Raw genomic sequence first — 22550 nt, 5'->3', positions numbered from 1 at the left:
CACCTTCCCAGAATGTTAAACATAAGTTTCAGCGCAAAATAGGACTTAAGATGAAACTTCAAAAAGACGCTTGAGATTGAGAATGAAAAGTTACATTTTCCACAATAGTTTTTTGACAAGGAAAAAAAAAAAGCATATCATATCCCCGATCATTAAGTATACTGGGTGCAGGCCCGCACATTTGTGAAAAGTTAATAAAATTTTTTTTGACTTGATATTTGTTTGATGAATTTCTTTCATTTATCGAGACAATTCTATTTAAGATTATTGTTAATATTAATTTATTAATCGAGAAAAATTTCCATTTTAAGAAAATATTTAATATTTATTTGTGAATTGAGAAGTCTTTTTCATTTTCCTATTTAATAATTAAATGTAACCATAAATTTGTTGATGATATTAACCAGTCAAGCAATTGAGCAAAACAATCGACCGTAAATTGAGGATCATGAAATTTGGCTAAGGTGGCGAAACTATATCTCACGCCTTGACTTTTATATATTATAGTTGATGATTGATTGGTATTCCTTTTAAAGTTAATAAATCTATTATTTCTAGTTGCAAGGTGAAATAATATACTAGCTTTGCATTATTAATTTTATTAGTATTCTTATAATTTTAAAAATACAATTCTACTTTATACTTGCACCAAATCTTCCATGCAATGCACGAATTGTCACCAACTATATAGTAAAATTGTATACTAAAAGTTTGATAGGGTCATAATTGATAAGGTTATGATCGTCAATTTACTTCAAATATAAGTTAATTCTTTCTAAAACTTTCTTATGTTATTATTTCAAAAAATAATAAAAAAGAAATTTAGATGTTGTTATTAGTTTAACTATTATAATTGATTTGTTATTCAATAAAGATTCTAGATGCAATAAACTAGGAAGTATTTCAATAATAATAATAATATCATCATCCTCATCATCATCATTGATCATCATCAAATCATAATTGAAATTAGATAAAATTGCGCTAGATTAAAAATTGACAGCGCTATTAGACAAAGAAAAAGAAAACCCACAATGAAAATGGTTAGAGTTCCGTATTTAATTTCAATAAATATCTTTGATAATAAAATTAAAATAATTAATTATGTATATTCAAATTTTATGATAAATTCCAAGTCCGTAATATTTATGAGTGAATATAATGTTGAGAGACTTTCTTAACGTAAAATAATGCTTTGGTTGTGGAAGCCGATTACTTATTAGAGTTTGTTTGGGAGTGCGGAGGGAGGTTCCATAATCACTTTTTCATTTAATTTTAAGCAAATTTGGTATTTACCGATAGTTTTTGAAATTATGATTTGGGCAAAAATTGCGGTTACAGACGTGATTTTCTCAAGCAGGTTAATAAATACTTATGAAATTTGCTTTCACTTATTCTGTTTTAATTATTAATAATTACATTTCTTACTTTCAGCAATTTTAAATTAATTTTTTCAAAACACTTTAACTTAATCTGAAATCAAAACTTATTTTTGGTAATTTTATTTCAGTACTTCTCCATTAGCAACAACACTCCTAAACCAAGCCTAAATACTCCCAAACCAGGCCTAAATAAGAGTGAGCTTGGGGATGCCTTTGAGGTGAAAAGATTGCTTTTCCACCCACAATTTTGACAGCGGTAGCGTTTGGTAGACAATCTTGAGAAAAGTACTTCTTCAAATATTTGTGGTTTCAATATCGTTACGAACTTTCTACATTAATATTGGTGAGTGCCGGACTCCGAAAAACTGGAGTTTTTTTTTTACCAAATTAGACTCCGAAAAATTGGAGTTTCTTTAAATGGCTGGTTGACACTCTCCTTTAGCATAAAGAAGGAGATTTTCTGTTTCTTATTATTTATTTATAATAAAAAATAAAACTCTCACTGCTATTCACTTGAACTAACGTGGACGATTGTGGGGTTCCTTAGAACTCTACATTTGCTTATAAGAGGTAGATCCTCCATCATAATATTGCAAGTGCCCTTGTCACTTATTTGGTATCTTTCTCTTGGACGTTGTCCAGTCAAAACAACTCATAGATTTAGGAAGGGTACGTAGCTTTTCCATGTCCAGATAAATAGGAAATCTCAAATTGCATGTAATGCGTATGCTATCAGATAAAGCTAAAGATTTGGTTTTTGTCTTATTTTTTCCTTCCTAAATTATCCCTAACTCAAATTCGGCTGAACGGAGAATTATATACATTACATATAGATATATATTATTACAGACATTTGTACATCAAACGTATAAATTGATCAATATTTTACGTGTGTGTCACAGGTCATTAGCGATATTTTTCAATTGTAAATCATCTTTTCTTCTACTATCGTTTCCATGTAGGGCGGGCGCATTCATCTATCTAGTCTCATATGGAGCCCAAACACCAGCAAAATTGCCTTCTTCATTTAACCCAACCCCACCACAAGCTGATCCTCGGTGAAGGGATTTTCAACTATATAAATCAATGTCACAGTTCTCCTGTATGGACATATTTGGTCAAACTGAGGTCTGAAGACTATCAATGATCAGAGATCTCAAACCTAAATTAGAGCTCCAACAAAGTATAGGGCTAGCTGTTCTCCAAATAAAGAAATGTCAATTGAGGTAAAAATAATTCCCTAAAATCGAAGTTACCTGGACTTTGTTTTTCGAAGTGAAGCACGGTTGCCAGTGCATGATTTGGCCACAGCTAGGAGCAATGCTCTTGGTGATTTGAAAGAGGCCGGGGGAGTTGCTACGAGTTTAAAGCAGAGAAGAAGAAGAAATTGATGAGGGCATTTACTTGTTTACGTTTAACATTTGGTAGCACACATAGGACGGACAACATCAAATGACCCAGAGAGTTTTTTTTTTATTAAAAAAGTATTAATCCACCTTTAGGAATTATTAAATCCTCTAAATGATTGTTCTGGTGTATCATGGAAATTCTTTGAAATGCAAGAATCAAATTTTAAATACTTATAAAAAAAAGTAAAAAATTTTGGGGGCAACTAGTCACCCCATAAGAATCTCTCTCTTGATAAACTAGATTGTCACTTTGGTGGCCATCTAGATAAATGCCACATGAAATAAGTAATAGAAGGTATATTAAAAATGCAATGTTAGTAGCAATATAGATAGATTAGTTCGTACCAAACACGAACCAATATAATCGAAATTTGTGATTCTTTTAAGGTAATGAATTAAACATTTTTTCGGTTATAAGGAGGTCATGAACCTTATACAAGAAGTAAAAATTATAAATATCTAATAAAGGGCACGTGCAGTTTCACTTGAGTATTGAATGTGGAACTTTTTGGTCATCAGATGAGAACGTGCGCCAATGAATTAAACATTTTCAATATCTAGCCTATTATATATGGAAAGAAACATTTATCACAGATTTTGAATTCTAGCAAGTAGCAAGTACATATTGAAGATCTAAATACAATCTTGGACTTCGACCCCTAACTCGCCTTAAAAAAAAAGAAAAAAAAAAAGAGATCCACGCACAATCGCTTACGGCAAGGGCCTGATCATGCCTCATTGAATACGTAACTTTCAAATGATAAGGCCCTTTGAGACACTTGGGAAACTGAGTAATTAATCGATAAAGTCGAATCTCTCTTGGCTTGGCAACGAAAATATTAAATTTATTGGTATCATTATATTTATTTTCTTTATTTAACATTTGGTGGGAAAGATTAGTTGTTGTAGGTAAGTTGAGAGAGTCAGAGCGGATCTTTTCACCAAATCAGTGGAACCGGCGGAGGGACCGATGATCTTGATTTTTTTTTTAATCCGGGTATCCGAGTTTTGCATAATGATTCCCGGGCTCCGTGAATTTCGGGCAACGCACGGAGCTGTTAATCACACAAAAAACACTTCGATAGTTCTAAGGAGTTTTAAATCCAGGATCAAATTGATATATAAATTCCTTTTTAATCATTAAACCAAACCCCTCGAAGTTATGGATGGTTTTGATTAATTTGAAATGAAAATAAGGACAAAGATGTCAGCAAATCACTAATCAGCGCATTACAGCATCTCACTGAGCAAGAAGATAGTGCAAACTCCTTGGCACTGAATGAAATCAAACAAAGTAAAGGATGGAGTTTACGAACTTGTCTACCACAATTGAGATGAAAGGTTTTATTGCAAAGTGTATATGTATATATACACAAGCAGGAGGTGGTGTAAGTTGCATGACATCTATCGGAGAAATGATCCCCAGTTGACAACCTTGCTACAAGGAGAAATACTCGAGTGCAGCAAAAGAAGGGCCACCAGGGATTTATCATTCTATCTTCTTCATTTCTCATTTGCTTTACATATATCTATCTCATGTTTATTTTTTTCCTTCATGAATTTTATTTGTATTCCATTCTCCAAAAAAAAAAAAAGAATCTTCAAGGAAATTCCGAGCATGCATATCTTTTTTTTTTCAATATTCGTCATGTTTCCTTTTAATCGAAGGATAAAATGGTGGGGCTCGAACCTTAAAATAATAAACTACTCGATATATTCGGTGGAGGATTTGCTCGATGTCAATTATCTTGGCGCATTTTCTATATATTTATTATGCATCGAAATATATATATATATATACATACATATATATATATATATATATTTTGCATCAAACACAATGAATTAAATATTTTTTTCGGTTCCTGAAGGAGTAACCGATGATTTTGATTTTTTTTTAATCTGGATATCCGAGTTTTATCCGACTAATTTCCAAAGTTCCGTAAACTCCTAAAGGCGCACGGAATGGATAATCACGTGAAATGCGCTTCGGTGACTCCAAGAGATTTTGAATCCAAAATTGAATGAATATATGAGCTCATATTTAACTATTAGACTAAATCCATTGGATTTGCCAATGATTTTGATTCATTTGAAAAGAAAATAAGGAAAAGGATTTCAGCAAATCACTAATCAGCAACACCTCTCTGAGCAAGAAGATAGTGCAAACCCCTTGGCTCGGTCAGTTTATCCTGTTCTTTCTACGTGTAAAGGGCGGGTACAGGTCCATAAAGTTTAGTAGGACGAAGTCTAGATACTCGTCCTGTGTCATAAAAAAAAAAAACAAGAGTACGCTACCAATACATGCACGAAACTTGCATATATGTTCAAAACTCATGAAAAACGTCCAATCCAAGCCTCGAACGAGTATCGGTGAATGGATCGGGAATACAGTGAAAAAGAGATTGATACAACACTTATCCTCCTAATATCTTATGGCCGGTTTAAATTATAAAATTTTTAATTTAATTTTAACTCAACACACTATACAATAAAAATATACATTTTTCAACTAAAAAATTTTAACTTTAATTTTAACTCAACAACACTATACAATATTTATCATTTTCTCACCCTCAAGCCCTTCCCCCACCAAGACGAGAAGTTCAAGAATTTGGTGTGCTCTCTCTCTCTCTCTCTCTAGCCCCAAGTCCTCACCTAATATTTATGATATTAATCAATATATTTTTCTTGTGACACCATGACATTCTTCCTCTATCAGTCGAGACGATGTTTGATGCAGTATAGACTCTCTCGCCTGAATAGAGGCGTTTTCAGTGAATTTTGAATCTCGATAGTACAAAGTAAGTGGTAATTTCACCTCATAAAAGCGCAATTTATTCAAAAAAAAAAGATACGTAATGTAATAAAACACGTCATTTTAAAAATTAACTAAAAAAAATAAAGAAAGTTTGTCGTTCGCCTGTAAAAGTCAAGACTATTTTATGCTCATTTATTTTAGATTTTTTATTTATCCATGTAATATAATATTTTTCATTTCTCCCACCAAACCTCTACTCTCACCAAACCTCACTTCTCAGGGGGCAGAGAGAGAGAGAGAGAGAGGAGGAAGAGAGGGAGAATCAATCAATCAATCCACAGCATCTCCCTCTCTATCGCCCCCGCCCTCTCTTCCAATGGCTTCCTCCACCTCCCTCCCCATCTCACGGTCCCTCATCGCCAGCTCCGGCGCCCGTAGTCCCACCCCCAACTCTTCCCCCTCTGCCTTCTCCCTTCCCGCGTCCTTCAACGGCTTAAAACTCTCCCCACTCCTCTCCGCCTCCCGCCTCCGGGCTGCCCTCCCCTGCCGCCGGCCCCGCCCCTCCTCTGCTATTCGGGCTGCAGCCGTAGAGACACTCGGGGCAGCCGTCGCTGACACCGCCCTGGTGGAGAAGTCGATCAACACGATCAGGTTCCTTGCCATAGACGCGGTGGAGAAGGCCAACTCCGGCCACCCAGGGCTGCCCATGGGGTGCGCCCCGATGGGCCACATACTGTACGATGAGGTGATGAGGTACAACCCCAAGAACCCTTACTGGTTCAACCGGGATCGCTTCGTCTTGTCCGCCGGTCATGGCTGCATGCTCCAGTATGCTCTGTCGCATCTCGCCGGGTACGACAGCGTCAAGGTATCTCATTTCCCATATCATCGATGCCCATTTCCCGTTTCATGTCTCTGCATGAGATCGATGTTCGAATTGAATTTTCGGGCATTAGTTATCGCAAGAGACAATTTCGCCTTCCGGCATTGTGGACTTTCGGAATGCAGGGTATCTTGTTAGTTCGGAAAAGAATGTTGGATAAGCCTATATGATTTATCTGTTGATTATGAATGGGAATTGTTACATGGCCCGTGATCCTTCATGAGAAATGGTTCTAGTTTGACCTTTAGCTGAGAAGTGGATGTTGTTGTTCATGGCACGGTTGCTTACTAGGAAGAAGACTTGAAGCAATTCCGCCAGTGGGGGAGCAAAACTCCAGGACACCCCGAGAACTTCGAGACCCCTGGAGTTGAAGTTACCACGGGTTAGTTAGACCCATTGCCCTTGAACTGCTTTCTGCTTCCCGATGTTCATTTATATGCTTAAGCTATTGGATTTCCTCTTCTGTCTTGTAGGTCCTCTGGGCCAGGGAGTTGCCAATGCCGTTGGTTTGGCCCTTGCTGAGAAGCACTTGGCTGCTCGCTTCAACAAACCTGACAACGAAATTGTTGATCACTACACGTAATGCTACTCTTTCTCCTTTCATCTTCTTAATTTTGACCTTGAATTCGGGTTTATTTTGTTCTGAGAAGTTGGGGCGAAATTTTATGTTGCTTTTTGTAACTTAAAATTAGATGAATGAAAGGTGTGTCAACTTGCATTTGGATTTTGTTTGTAAGGTGTAGAACCTATCGAGAAGTGCAATTTGATTCCTTCTGATCTATTTATTCCTCATTTTCTAGATGAGGAAAAATAAAATCTGGAGAACCGAGAACAGATCTTGGCTACTGCTCCTTATCTGTTTTTATATAGTATGCTTGTTTTCGTCAATATTACAGCTATGTGGTCCTCGGAGATGGTTGTCAAATGGAGGGCATTGCCAATGAGGCTTGTTCACTTGCTGGGCACTGGGGGCTTGGGAAGCTTATTGCTTTCTATGATGACAATCACATCTCAATCGATGGTGACACAGAAATTGCATTTACCGAGAGTGTGGATACACGTTTCGAAGGGCTCGGGTGGCATGTTATCTGGGTGAAAAATGGGAATACGGGCTATGATGATATTCGTGCTGCCATCAAGGAAGCAAAGGCAGTCAAGGATAAACCCACTCTTATTAAGGTTAGATATCCCTTCCACTGATTATGTCCACGCTACGTATTTGAAAACCCCGTTTGGTGTGTGCGCTCATGGAAAATAGTTTCTCTTTGTAATTTATTCGGTAAATATATATTTCGTATTTCCATATGTGAGAGGATGATTATTTCCTACTCTCCAGTCTTGTTCTTCCCAGATTACATAATTGAGTTTTTAATACTTGAAATTGCTAGTGTAATCTAATACATCCTTTTGTACTATTACAATAAGAAGAGTAACAAGGGAAGTGTTTTGTCATATATCGTGAAGTAAATTATTAAGCTTAGAATCGATAATTTTTCTCATGCTTACCCTGATCATTTTTGGTACTTGAGAAAAGGCAAAAAAAAGAGAGAAGCAAAAGGGAAACTCATTTTTGGAGAAGCTAGAAGCAGTTTCTATGCAAAAAATTCGTCCTACTGCTGTAAAACCGTGAATCTACTGCTTCAATCTTAAATTTGTCTTAGACTATCACTGGAGCTAATCCTCTGGGAAAAGTTACAATGGACTATTTTTGTATCATTGAAAGTGAAAAGAAGAGTATTCTCTTAAAAGTCGCATTATTGGTTATTTTGAATTGAAAGAACTTCTAATGAATGTGCGCTCACTGCAGATAACTACAACCATTGGTTTTGGTTCACCAAACAAGGCTAACAGCTATAGTGTACATGGTAGTGCACTTGGTGCCAAAGAAGTTGATGCTACCAGGAAGAACCTCGGATGGCCCTATGAGCCCTTCCATGTACCCGAGGATGTTAAGAAGTGGGCTCATTTCAGAATAACTTTACTCTCTCTTCTAGGTTATGTGAATTAATACGATCCTGATACATCTGTATTGTCCTCAATAGACACTGGAGTCGCCACATTCCTGATGGTGCGGCTTACGAAGCTGAATGGAATGCGAAGTTTGCTGAATACGAGAAGAAATACAAGGAGGAAGCTGGTGAACTTAAATCGATTATTAATGGTGAACTGCCTGCTGGTTGGGAGAAAGCACTTCCAGTGGGTTTTCTGCCATTTATTATATTAATCTCCTAAGGGCTGCTTAATTCTTACATAAGCGTTTGAAGGATATATTAAGTGAAGAGTTTGTTGAGCAAATCCATATTTCTTCTTTTCCTCAGTTATATTAAAATTCCTCTTCCTTTATTTTTCCCTTGATTAGCTTTAAGTTGGATTATTCCGACTGCAAATCATTGTTGTTATTCCACTTATTGGAAATTGCTTGCTTACCTTTGTTTACGTTTCCCTGCAGACGTACACTCCAGAGAGCCCTGCTGATGCTACGAGGAATCTTTCCCAGCAAAACCTTAATGCACTTGCAAAGGTTATTCCTGGCCTCCTTGGTGGTAGTGCAGATCTTGCATCCTCCAACATGACCCTCCTCAAGATGTTTGGTGACTTCCAGAAGGACACCCCTGAGGAGCGAAATGTTAGGTACCTCTATCAACAAATTCATGTCTGCCTAAAATTTTGATCATTGAAGGACAACTGGGGTAAAGTGACACATATTGGGTTCGACTCCTAAAAACCTCTTTAGAGCGGCATGGCTATCACTACAAGATTGCACCTAATCTCAAATTGGCTTGTCATAAGTCCATGGAATTATAGGTCCAACTGAAAGTTTGACAGGTCGAACTGGAGTTTGATCAGTCCAACCATTTATTTTAAATTACATGTAGGGGAAATCTCACAAAATGAGTATCTAAAGGCAAAAGTATATTGAACATTGAATATTTTGATGATCATTTCGGCCATGCAAAAACCGGGCAGTTCATTCGTGCTTCTGGCTGGACCTGCCACTTCTTTATAGTTTTCACCATTTGACATGTTGGGTCAATCCATTGTTGTCAGAACCGGACCGGACCGGGAACCGGCACCATGTCCGGTCCGATCGCCTGAAAACCGAAATTGCAGCTTTGAATTGTCGGGTCCATTGAACCAGCCAGATTTAAGCAAAATTTTATTAAACCGGTCGATTCTATGGGTTTTCTGTTTAATGTAAAAATTACTTGGTTGTGTAGGGATTTGAACTTATGACCTCTTGCTTCTCACACTAGCATACTACCAATCAAGCCACCATCACTTTTTTGTTCTTTTAATTCTACTTTTAATTACTTATTAAAATCAAATATTTATTTTGAAGTAAGAAATATTAAATATAGATACTTTCTTATACTATTGTTATATTTCTTTAAAATCATCATACTTTTATCTTAATTATCATAATTTTTTTAATAATATGAATATTTATTTTATTATAATTAAACGTGCGGTCTGACCCATCGAATTCCCGGTTGGATCCCATAAACCCATGAACCCGTACCCTTTCCATTTCATCATCCGGTCCGGTTCTGATAACACTGGGTCAATCCATTATGATACTTAGAGTGTACGGAAGGCCAGTTCTGCTTGAACTTGCTGATGTGGTCCTAATTTGATAACTGTGGGTGTATGTGGCATACAGAGTTATACTTGAATATATAGGCTTGTAGGATTGTTATGGGCTTTGAGGTGGCTCTCTTATTAAAAATCTCTAATAGATTTATCCAAAAAAAAAATCTCTAATAGAAAAAAAAAAGGGAATTATGATTGATTCTGATTGGCTTATGAAATTTCATAGGTTTGGTGTTCGTGAGCATGGTATGGGAGCAATTTGCAACGGTATCGCCCTCCACAGTCCAGGCCTCATCCCCTACTGTGCAACTTTCTTTGTCTTCACTGATTACATGAGAGCTGCGATGCGTATTTCAGCCCTGTGCGAAGCGGGAGTCATCTATGTTATGACACACGACTCAATTGGGCTCGGTGAAGATGGGCCCACCCACCAGCCCATTGAGCACCTTGCAAGCTTCCGAGCCATGCCCAACATCCTGATGCTTCGTCCGGCTGATGGCAATGAGACTGCTGGGGCTTATAAAGTTGCAGTCGTCGACAGGAAGAGGCCCTCCGTGCTTGCCCTCTCAAGGCAGAAGCTACCCCAGCTCCCTGGAACATCAATTGAGGGGGTTGAGAAGGGCGGTTACATAATCTCCGACAACTCCTCCGGTAACAAGCCTGACGTGATCCTGATTGGGACGGGTTCTGAGCTCGAGATCGCTGCAAAAGCTGGGGACGAGCTGAGGAAGGAAGGGAAGGCTGTGAGGGTGGTGTCATTCGTGTCCTGGGAGCTCTTTGATGAGCAGACGGAAGAGTACAAGGAGAGCGTCCTTCCCAAAGCAGTGACTGCTAGGGTTAGCATTGAGGCAGGTTCCACTTTTGGGTGGCAGAAGATTGTCGGGAGCCAAGGGAAGGCTATCGGTATTGACCGGTTCGGGGCAAGCGCTCCAGCTGGGAAGATATACAAGGAGTTCGGGATCACTGCTGAGGCAGTCATAGCAGCGGTCAAGGAACTCATCTAGAGCTTGGAGTTGTACTCATGAAAGGAACCGTTATCTGGGGTTTCAGTTTTCAGTTGGGATGATTTAGGAATGGTTCGACCCAGTGCAGGATGATGCTGCCCCCAAGCGAATCATTAAGATGAAGAGAAGTTATTAGGTCGAGGCAAGACTAGTTCGGGAGAGAAGACGGGAGAAGAGAGGATACTTATTTTGTCGCTGGATGAATTTGTTTTTACATTACAAGCACATGATTTTTAAATCATATAAGCAGTGGGTGCTAGTTCGATTCTCACCGGTGGGATATTTCACGTCTCACTGTTTCTACTCTCTATGTATCCTGTTAGGTCTGTAGGCTCTCCTTATTTTTCTAAATTCCGATTTTCCCGTGCCTGAGGTAGGGATTTTAAGGTTTATGCTTCATGTGCCGTGCCCGTCTTGTGCATGAACATGGTTTGTGTTTTGCCCGTTTTGTATCATATGCATGACCATGGTTTTTGTTTGTGACCGTAGCCCTGGCCACGCTAATGGGAAAATGGTGATGGATGAATGCATATGCAGAATGTACGGTGAAGCTATATGACACTCCTCTGGCCTATATAATTTGACTTCGCTAATCATAGGTGGGAAAATAATAATACCCCTATGTGGAGCATACTTGATTTTAGTTGTAACAACAATAAATTGGGATGATATTTGAATGCTATCAGAGGTTAGTAGGCCTTCAAGAGAAGTGGATGCGTATGGTTGATTGGTAATTAACTTGGGAAAATCAATAAAATTGGCAAGTACAGTAAATACCAAAATGACAGGTTATTGACTTGTAAGCCTCCAATCTCATAATAAAACCCCCAAATCGAGCTCTTTGGACCGTAACGGTAAAACTCTAGGTGGATAGTATCACGTTCCACGTAGGTGATATAGGTTTCTAGTTAGCCTCAATTAACTAGTGACGAATCCATGATTTCCAAATCCGATTTCAAATGTGCCCTTATATATCTATTCGGGTTTCACCTCCGACAAGCACTTCATCACTAGATTCCCCGTAATGCTTTGGGCTTCAGCTGCAGCTACCTCAGCATGTTCTTCACTTTGAGTTGGCAGATCTGTGGCTTCCACAGATTCTGTGTTCCTTCTATTCTGGTTGGTCTCCACAAACTAATCATTGGCATCCTCACTCATTAAGTCTTCTTCATTGTTCAACACCTCCTTAGGATCAACCAAATATTGATCGTCACCATCCTACCATCAATGGCATTGTCAAGCATACTATCACCCACAACCTCACTCCCAACAAAAGTATCTACCAATCCTTGTTTACCCTCATATCAGTCATTCTGTAGATATCAGCATCATGTTGATTTGTTTTCCACACGCAGGGATATCCTCATGACCAAATAAGGAAGATACATGGAAGGAAATTTAACAAAGAATATCCATACATTGCCAAATGGATGTGAACGTGCTACATGATATAATACATGGAAAATATCTTACTCACCTCCTCCATTTCTCAAGGCAAAAGACTCCAAGATGGGAATGAATATTTCCTGGACATGGAAATGAAAATGAACATGCACTTGGATTTCCCTTTTATTTTTTATTCTCTTTCCTTGCATTTGCTTTGCTTAACTACAAATAAGTGGAAGATATTTTCCACTTAGTCCTAGGGTTTGTTAGTCGCTTGTTTTTCTAGATTATTTCTCGATTTCCTAGTCTTAGGCGGCACGCTAGTGTCTAGCCTATTTAAGTCAAATCCGTCTATTGTTATTCCTCTCTCGGCATATCAATCAAACACACATTTATCTTTCTATCTTTACATTCCTTGCATTTGCACCTTCAATATCTACTTTTTTGCACCCTTTACTTATCATGCAATACCCTTCCGAGGCAATCCTATCGATTCGTCGGCATATCCTTATACTTGTCTTGGTTCCTCGATCAAGGAGATTTCCATGAGCTATGGCTCCAGACAAAGCTCACCCTTTTCGGCTTCTAATAGCTGAGACCCCTTCACGCCACTTCCGGCTAACTAAGCCACGAAGTCATACCACTCTCTCGCGAGCCTACTAAAGTCGTGAGCTCGCACATCCAAGACTGGCTTCTAGCTGTCTCTTGATGTCATCCGATTGTTAGCGCTCATATTTGGGGAGAATTCTTGCAGCCAAATCCTCGGGCTACGTGATCGTCTAACCATCATTGACAACCATTCCAATAACATTTCCCCTAAACCCAGCTGTCGACTAGACTTATGGACCTCTGGGGCTATGGGCTACTCACATTTCACTTGCCGCTACTGCGAGAATCGCTACACCATGCTCAATTTCGGTGAGGCCTGTTGGTGGTTTTGCTACCAATCCTTAGGACTGCTCTATAGCACGCCTGACAACCTTAATCTCGTAAGAGATTCACCTAGCTGCCGCTAAAAGTGAGATTACGTGATTCTACGCGAAACAACTTTTGGCATGCCTGGTAGGACCCCACCAAGGTAGTGCTGACATCGACCTCAACAACTACGGTTATTTATTGTCGCTATCGACTGGCGTTTCAACGCCGTCATTTTTTTTTAATTATTATTCATCAACCGGCAATTCTCCGTTGATTCAATCGACCGACAACTCTCTGCTATCTAGTTAATCGTCGTTTCGATGAATCATTTGACATCACCAACATATTACTAGCCATCACAGTCGCAGTCGGCTAGTAATTCAGCATAGCCAATTGTTCATTCGACATGGCCGGCTAGTTATTCGACACGACCAACTAGATATTCACATCCGTAGTTGGCTGGTTGCTTGACAACTCCGAAGAATGACTCGCAACAAGCGTCGGCTGGATACTCAAAACCACCAGTGAGTTATTTCATACCATCAGTGAGTTACTCTTTACTACAATTGATCAATCATTGGCAATCATCAACAACACAGCAAGAGATATAAAGGCTGGTCGATTCCTATCGGCCACCTTCATCGAGTTCTCTAGCAATGTCAAAGGGGTAATCATCGACGTCATCAAGTCATTCCTCATCATTGCCGACTCGTTCAACTAAATTTGAGGAAGAACAATATATCTTCGAGCAAATGCAAGCAGGTCAGTGTTCTTGCGATCACTCGTGCTTACACCAGAGCGGGCTCAATCATCATCATTTGCGAGGACCAGGTTGAGCAGCCGCTTTCGTCTTTGCAAGCAAGTGCAACCACTTCCATCACCACACGAGGGGGAAGCGTGAGGGTTCTCGATTCAACCGTGAAGGAGAAAGTTAGGTCGACTAGTAAATCGCGTAAAACCTTTACTAGCGTAAAAGTCCCCAAACCTTCGGCCACCTAAGCTATCTGTGTGGCCAAGACATCGGCTGCCCAATTCACTGCCCAAGAGGAATGTACTGTGCAACCTGTAGATTTAGCAGTTGAAGAGCATATGAGGCCGGCTACTCCGCCGCCTCAACCAAAACCAGTAGCTCCACATCCTCAATCACAAGTGGAAGATGCATTGCTGCGTTCTCAACTCCCAAAATCCAAGAAGTTCGAGGATTCCACATATGCCGATCTTGACTGAAACTGTTGCTTGATAATCTCTAGCATGTACTACATCATTGTAGCTAAATTGGAACGAAGAGAAGAAGCCCATGAAGAAAGATGCATCTTCAACCTCCTTAGCTCCATCAAATTTTAAGGTTAAGGAGAAGGCTTAGGATTACGTGCACAACGAGTCGACGAAGGGATTCGATGAGTTTCTTCGTAACTTGAAAGATGAGTGTAAAGTTTGCTTGTCTTACTTGAAACGTTTATGGCCAAATCAAGGGCCACAAATTCTGTAAGCACGACCATTAGAAAGTTGGCCACTAATTTGATCAATCCAACTCAGCTACAAGACAATAGCTTAGTTGGACTGGCTAACACTTTCACCGGTGTAGTCACTAAACTTACTAGCTCGGCTAGACTAGAAGCCGAGAGAGCTCACTTGAGGCGAAAGCAAGTTAAGCTTCCAGCCTCAACTTTGAAGTACGAATGGCGGAAAGTCACCCATCCAAGGAACTATAGGCCATTAACGTGGACTTAAAAGCGTCGTGGAGTAGACAAGCTGAAAGCGCTTTAGTTGCACAGATTGCTAACTCCTAGCGAAGGCATTCCCATTTCACGAGTGCAGTTGAGAGCTCTAACACGACCACAAAATGCTTTCAGCCGAGCGTCCATAATGCTCCGGAGGTAGAGGCCAACCCACTGGCCTTTACCAAATACAAGCAGTCGAGTGTCAAGAACGCTCGGGGGGTGGCATGCTATAGCCTCAACCAAGGTGAAGCAACCGAGCATTAAGAACACTCGAGGGGTGGCGGCCAGTCTCGTAGCTGTTACCAAAGACAAGCATCCGAGCGGTCATAAGGCTTGAGGGGTCGAGCTCAACATGGGGATCAAGCCTAAGCAGTCCCAGCTGAGTCCTGAGCGCTTGAGGAGATGCTCTGCTATTCGTCATCATTTGACTAGGATCGAAAAGTGCGCCTAGAGCAATGCTGCTGGCGAGATCAAAGGCTAGCGACTGCCTAATCAAATGTGATCGCTAGCCCGATGGGTCCTACCTTCACTTAAATTCATGTGGCTATGCATAAGTCTATAAGCAGCAACAAATCCTAAAACCTATATATGAGGCAATCGTGCCATTTTAGCTCTAAGGACTACATACAACAGTATAGTCTAGATAATGTTTATTGACAATAGTGAATATACCATGTGAACAATATCTATGCGTCACGTTTGACCCACTTATCATATAAGTGTCCACTAATCATATATTATGTTTCTCGCATTTAGTTAATACATTAAAATTGAAATTTAAATTATAATTGAACTCGTCTTGCCAGATAAATTCATTAATTATTATTTTTACCATATCTAAGCATCTATTAATATTTTCGGCAAATTTTCATGCCTGGTAGTTAATGGATGCCAAGTGGCAAAATGATGACTCACATAGCAGAGTTATATCACGAAAAACTACTTAAAATTGAAAAAACTTTAAATGACCCAAATAATTATGAACCTTTTCCTTTTTTAAAAAAAATTTAGCACCAATTTTTTAATTTAAATTCACTAATTATTATTCATTAGAAAAAGTATTTGAGGCGGCACAACTCTAGCCTTTTGTTTTTGTCTAATTTGACACGACCTTTAAAAATTACATTATATAATATAATATTTCATTTTAGCATCAAACATGGCACGCCTTGAATTTTCCATAAAAAAAAAACTAATGGGTTTGACGACGTGGCATACACGCGGAGGAAACGTGAGACCTTATCAGTGCCATATGGATAACAACCTAGTTATCTCACCTGGCCAAATGACCAAATGCCGACCCCATTACCCTTTCCCACCTCTCTTTCTCTCTCTTCTGCATATCTCTCTCTCCCCTCCATGTCGAGCTCAATCTCAGAAGTTTGAGATCATCAGCGGATGCCACCCCTTAGGATGAGGTCTTCGGCACCTCATAATATTCCTGAACCCAAATCAGACTCCATTTGGGTCTTAATTTTCGCATGCAGTGGGTGTCTCCACCAGCGACTATTGGCCCCATCGAGGTTGTCGGGGGACCTTTAAGGTAGCCGGCGACCCTGATGTGGGTGCGATTTTGACTAGCCAAGAGGCCCGCATTGCCCCACTTCCCCTTGCTTATAGTTTGAAGTCTTTTAGGGTCATTTTGAAAATAAGAGTAAAAACTGGGCTGGCTTTCTTGAAAGTATGGGCCAGCCATGCTCAGCTCCGGTCATTTGGGTAACCCAAATTTGATTTTGGGTATCGTAGAAGCCCCCATAACTTAAACATAAAGGTACTACTTACCAGAAAAAAGAAAAAGAAAAAACATAAATACGAAGGTAAAAATAATTACTATATTCTTTTAGAGTACATGTAAACTAAACGCATGCGTATCGCGATCGCTATTCATTGTGAACAGGCCAGTTGCTCATCTATATAATTTGCTGCAACTTAACTCCAGCTTGAGCATAAAATCATGAGAGGTGCCCAGCTAAATCAGTCCATTAGGGCTTTTCCAGGCCGTAAAGAATCCCTTAAACGAGATTTGAGGGCACATGTTGGCTAAGAGTTCGGATCCCATCACCATATTCTGTAGACATCTCCCCGCCGAAATCGCATCATCCAACGGCAAATAGAAGCATGATCACTTGCGGATCTCAGGGAAAAGTCAACAGGATCAACGTCCAAGATCCAATCACATCTTACCTGGTCACTTGATCTGATCTCTAAACCCCTCTGACTAGTATAATCAATATATTAATTTATTCAAAATCAAGCTAAATAATCACCATTATATGACTAAAGATATACCATTGAGTTTTTGATAGGCAGACTTTGCCAGCAATGTAGAGGTCTAAAACAGACTAGAAGCTCTTTCTGACAATGATCAAGCCTACGTCTACGCGGGAATTAGATTTACCGAATAAAATGGGAACATGGGTCGGTGGGAGAATTGTGTAGCTTGGTCAGATAGTTGAAGAGTAGGGCTTAGTGAAGCGTAAAACAAACTGAGACGTAGACCAACATCCTTGTTAAGCCATACCCACGTGGTCTATTAAATAGTAAGTCGTAGGATTGCTGCGTTAAAGGTTGAGTGTGCGGGGAACACGAGTTAGATCATGCATGCAGGTGATCCCATCAAGAGCTTCGCAGTTCGTGTGGCATGCATGGAAGTTTCGTAAATTTCTTTTGGGCATGGTATTAAGTATTTCTGAATCTACGAAATAAATATTATACGAGCTCCGTCGAGGATCGAAAGAAACATATAATATTTTAGGTCATATTGATCTGTTATGATTAGTTTTGTTTAGAATAAATGACTAATTTCTTAGAGCACAGCTTGTTTTAATTTCAAATAATATAATCCAAAGATACTCGAAAAGAAAATAAATTAAATATATCTTGGAAGTCGGCCCTCCTAAATCATAATTAATTAACACGTACGTACCAGGTGAAAATTAATCCCAAACAACTAAATGTATGTACAAGTAAAATTTGAAACCAGCTAATGCTCTGTTGAAAACCGGAAAAAAAAAGAGAGAAAAAAGCAGTATCAGTATGGAATAATGTAATATCAAAATAGAGGGCAATATGTTCGGAATAACATGTAAAACTAGCTATAAGAACAAGAAAAAAATTAATATGTTAGATTTACTATATATATACAAAATATATAATTTGGGTTAATCATGCTTACTACTTTTTGTACTTGCAATAAGTTCCTCCCACAAGGTATATGTATTTGAAATTCTGATACTATTGACCACCTTTGTCAATCATAACCAAATTTCACAAAAAAAAAATTGTGTATTTATAAAACTCAATATCGGTAAAATAGTCGTTGTCCAGCGTATTATATGTACATATATAATTGAATATACGCATATATAGAATGCCACCAACTCGTTGTTACTCGCAAGATAGATCAAATCCATCACTAGCAATAAATTGTGATTATGTGATATTTATTTATTTATATTTATTAAGACGAAGAGATGAATAAATCTGGCATTATTACATGAAGGGACGATGAGATACTGTAGACTTGCGTTTTCTAGGGACGGTCTTAACCTCTTTGACTAAAATAATTGACTAATTTAATTTCTTCCCGGAAGATACACACAGATATATATATATATATATATATATATTTGGGTGGAATATGTGTATATATATTTATTAAATATTTTGGACTACTTCACGTACAGGCTACAGCACGTTAAAGCTAGCAAGACCCCCAAGAAATAAAAAGAAAAATTTGCATGCATACCATGCACAAGAACTCCATCCTTCTATATAAGCTCCCTACCCCATGAAAATTCCCACAAACAAATCCTCATATCACTGCGTCTAATCAAATATAGTGTCTCATCAACTACCCCGATAACAGAATCTGACATTGATCTTCCAAACAAATACTTATAGTAGCACCTCATGGCGCGACAAAAGCTCAACTTACTATTGTTGCTATCCATGATTTGTGTTTCTGGTTTGCTATCCGAGCCCGTTTTGGCTAGAACTAGTAGGAGCTCGCGCTCTAGATCGAGGGCCTACATCATGGCAGCTTGCAAGCGCACCCGCTACCCTTCCTTATGTTATCAATGCCTCTCGGGCATGGCTAGCAGAGGCAGGATCGAGACGCCCCACCAGGTGGCCCAGGCAGCCTTGAGCGTGGCTTTGTACAAGGCCATGTACACGAGGGCATACATGATGAAGGTGGCTAAGGTGCTGAAGGCCATGAATCCAAAGGGCCGTGATTATCAGTCCATCCAAGACTGCACCAACCAGTTAAGTAGTGGGATATACCAGATGACTCAGTCCATTAACGAGCTACGTCGACTGGGTCATGGGCCCGTTGGAAATGACTTCTACTTTCACATGAGCAACATCGAGACATGGATCAGTACTACCATCACCGATGCCATGATGTGCGTTGAGGAATTTCCAGGACATAGGATGGGAAAGGTAAAGGCTACGATCAAAGGGAAGGTTTTGAATGTGGCCATGACTGCAAGCAATGCACTGTATCTGTTCCATTCGTTTGCCCAAAAATATGTGGCTGCAAGAGCCCTACATAAGCCCTGATAGGCAAATCACATCCTCTTAAGTACATTAGGGTTCGCTCTTTCTAGTTTTTCATTTGTTAAATCCCTTTTTCAAATGTAATAAACAAATCTAAGTTTGTTCAGATGGTCAATGTAATTGAAAAACATATACATAAAGTCATACATGTTAATGTGAAAATGGAAAGTTCTATTACTCTTATGTTGTTAAGATTCAATTCGGAAATTTCATCGTATTAGGCTCATAGGTCTCCCTTTAACCGATTACATTATTGAGATGTTACAGCGGTTGCCATCCAAACACAACCACCACGGTTGTTTTATTCTTGGTTGTCGGATTACCTGACTTAAGATCATGACCGTACAAATGTCATGTATTTTTTATCTTGAAAACCCACCCCTAATATTTTGACTATCTATAATTTCGGCAATGTATCTTGTTGTTGACATTCGGTTTCACTAGTGAACTACCGAATCCGGTTTGATATAAAACTGATCAAATTGTACCGGTTTAACCAAATTAAAAATAATTTAATTACTTAAAAAATTAAACAATCGAACAAAGGGGTGAAAATTGTGACAACGTTTCTGCAGAGACGAAGGTCATGCTCCCGTCAACAACGTTTCTGCTGGCTTTGATAATGGTGGTCAACCTGCTATCTCCCACGAACATGACGCTCAGCAAATGAGGGGAAATGGTTTACTTGTTCCCTTCTTTCTCTTTTTTGGCAAAGGATCTCTTTCCTATATATCGTGGCAGAGTAGTCTGGTTGGATGGAAATATTTTCAGCGAGAATGTGGAGGTCCCTCGGAAGACCAGCCTCATGTACGTGGGAGACGGCCGATTGACCACCATAATCAAAGCCAACAGAAACGTTGTCAACTGGAGCACAACCTTCGACTCTGCAGAAAAATTGTCACAATTTTCACCCATTTGTTCAATTGTTTATTTTTTTAAGCAATTAAATTATCTTTAATTTGGTTGAACTAGTGCAATTCGGTCGTTAACGGGCGAGACCGAATGTCGACGACAAGATATGTGGCCAAAGTTATAGATAGTAAAAATATCAGGAGTGAATCTTTAAAATAAAAAAAATATATGACACTTGTACGGTCATAATCTTAAGTCAGAGAATTCGAAGGCAAAAAATAAAAATAAAAATCGTGGTGGTTATTTTTGTGTACCAATCTTTATAGCATCACCCATTACATTATTAGATGAAAGAATTTATAAGTTTGACAACAAAATTGGTAGGCTGCGACTAAATTTTCTATCTCGATAAAAGTTAATTTCTTTTCCCGCTCGGAATATAAATTGATTTATTTGTCCTTAGGAGCTTTGGGGATCAATTAATTCGTTGTTACTATCTCCAAATATACTGTTTATGTGAGAAAAGGGATGTACGTCTGTAAACACGCCCTCGCCTGAAAACAAGTGATTTTGGAGAATTTAATAATACATTCTGTATGGTGCAATTACTTTCTAAATCGTTACGATCACACTTCCAAAACTAGATGTTCCCGGTTTCTTTTGTTTTTGTTTTTGTTTTTGTTTTTTCTAGTTACCCATTTTCATTTTTTTTACTAGGCATATGGATCTTTCTAATAACAAAAAAAAAAAAACCAACATGCATACATGTCCTATGGTAATGACTTGCTTTTGGATTCACATTCTAAAAAATAAATTGCACATCTACGTGGGCGACCCGCTAAGGAAGCATAGATCATATCACATGTGACCATTAAATATCTAGGATAACATGGAATCCTTAATTGATTAATAGATTTCGGAGTCAACTATACATTTTGCTATGTTGTTTGGAAAGTTGTATTTATCATTTTGTTTTCTAATGTATTTTCAGCGTGGAATTTAAAATAAATTGTAGAACTTGAAAACAAAGCTAAACGTGTACTTACGTTTATGAATGGTTTTTCTTGTAACCATTCCATCTCGAGTGGACTTATCCCAGCTTGCGGTTGTTGGATTTTATCCAATAATATAGTCCAACTGTCCAACATATATACTAATTAGTTATGTATTACGTGTTATCTTTGTTGTTGGTCCAATTAAATGATCTGATTAAGTTTCAAGTAATGGGTTTTCATGACATCTCGGTAGACTATGCGGTCTAATGTACATATATCAAAAATGTAATTTTTGATTCTATGATGGATTAAAATTAAAAATTACAATAACATCAGGCACCTAGATGCAATTGAGTAGTGATAGTCCGCAAGTTTTACGTTAAATAGATGCTTTCCTGAGACCCTATAACTCAGATAGGGAAACATCCCAACGTATTGATTTGTAAGACCATAAACCCGTCTCTTGCTCCTCTCTTGCTTCCACAATTAGTTCAAGTATGCTTTCGATTACTCAATCGATTTGATAATTTCAACATGTAAGATTTCTGGATTGTAATGGCCCGTTTGTTTTCAGGGTTAAAATCACAAAAATTTTAACTTTAACTTTAACTCAACTCATTACACAACAAAAATACACATTTCCCAAGTCAAAAATTTTAACTTTAACTTTAACTCAACACACTATACAACATTTTGTCATTTTCCACAATCAAAATCAAAGTTACTTTAACTCTGAAACCAAACGCACCATAAGATTTTCTAACAGCGGTCACTACAACAAAAAGGTCCTATGGTTAGGGATGGACATAGAAGGGGACTGAAGGTAGCAGTTGTCTCCCTTAGAATTTTCACTCTTCAAGAAGGTTTCCACATAATTCTTTAAAATTTGATGAAATTTCATATATTCGTCCACCTAATGAAAAAAAAAACTATCTTAAGATTTGCCCTCTCAAAGATCTCACCCTACTAAGTCCAAATATTGGGTTTGTCCTTGTCTATAGTGACGCGACAGAGGGACTATAGAGACGAGTTAGTGATGTCGCCAAACTTTGATGACATAATCGGTGATGCTAAGATCAATGTCACCA

At 38.6% G+C, this 22550-nt stretch overlaps 2 protein-coding genes across 2 annotated transcripts; both read left to right on the top strand.

The window, feature by feature from the left end:
• The first annotated feature begins 5928 nt into the window (after positions 1-5928).
• LOC116209286 (transketolase, chloroplastic) lies at positions 5929-11508 on the top strand. Its single transcript, XM_031542880.1, has 8 exons — positions 5929-6420; positions 6727-6817; positions 6909-7014; positions 7332-7614; positions 8243-8391; positions 8478-8631; positions 8885-9066; positions 10253-11508. Exons 1-8 carry the CDS (start codon positions 5929-5931, stop codon positions 11028-11030), a joined length of 2235 nt encoding a protein of 744 aa, XP_031398740.1. The 3' UTR covers positions 11031-11508.
• A 7334-nt stretch (positions 11509-18842) lies between these two features.
• Positions 18843-19786, top strand: LOC116208877 (pectinesterase inhibitor 9-like). Its single transcript, XM_031542446.1, has one exon. It carries the CDS (start codon positions 18968-18970, stop codon positions 19616-19618), a length of 651 nt encoding a protein of 216 aa, XP_031398306.1. The 5' UTR covers positions 18843-18967; the 3' UTR covers positions 19619-19786.
• The last annotated feature ends 2764 nt before the right edge of the window (positions 19787-22550 follow it).

Source organism: Punica granatum, chromosome 5 (assembly GCF_007655135.1).
Source record: "Punica granatum isolate Tunisia-2019 chromosome 5, ASM765513v2, whole genome shotgun sequence".
NCBI lineage: Eukaryota > Viridiplantae > Streptophyta > Magnoliopsida > Myrtales > Lythraceae > Punica > Punica granatum.
Note: the sequence above shows the minus strand (reverse complement) of the source record. Positions and strands in the feature narration are given on the sequence as shown.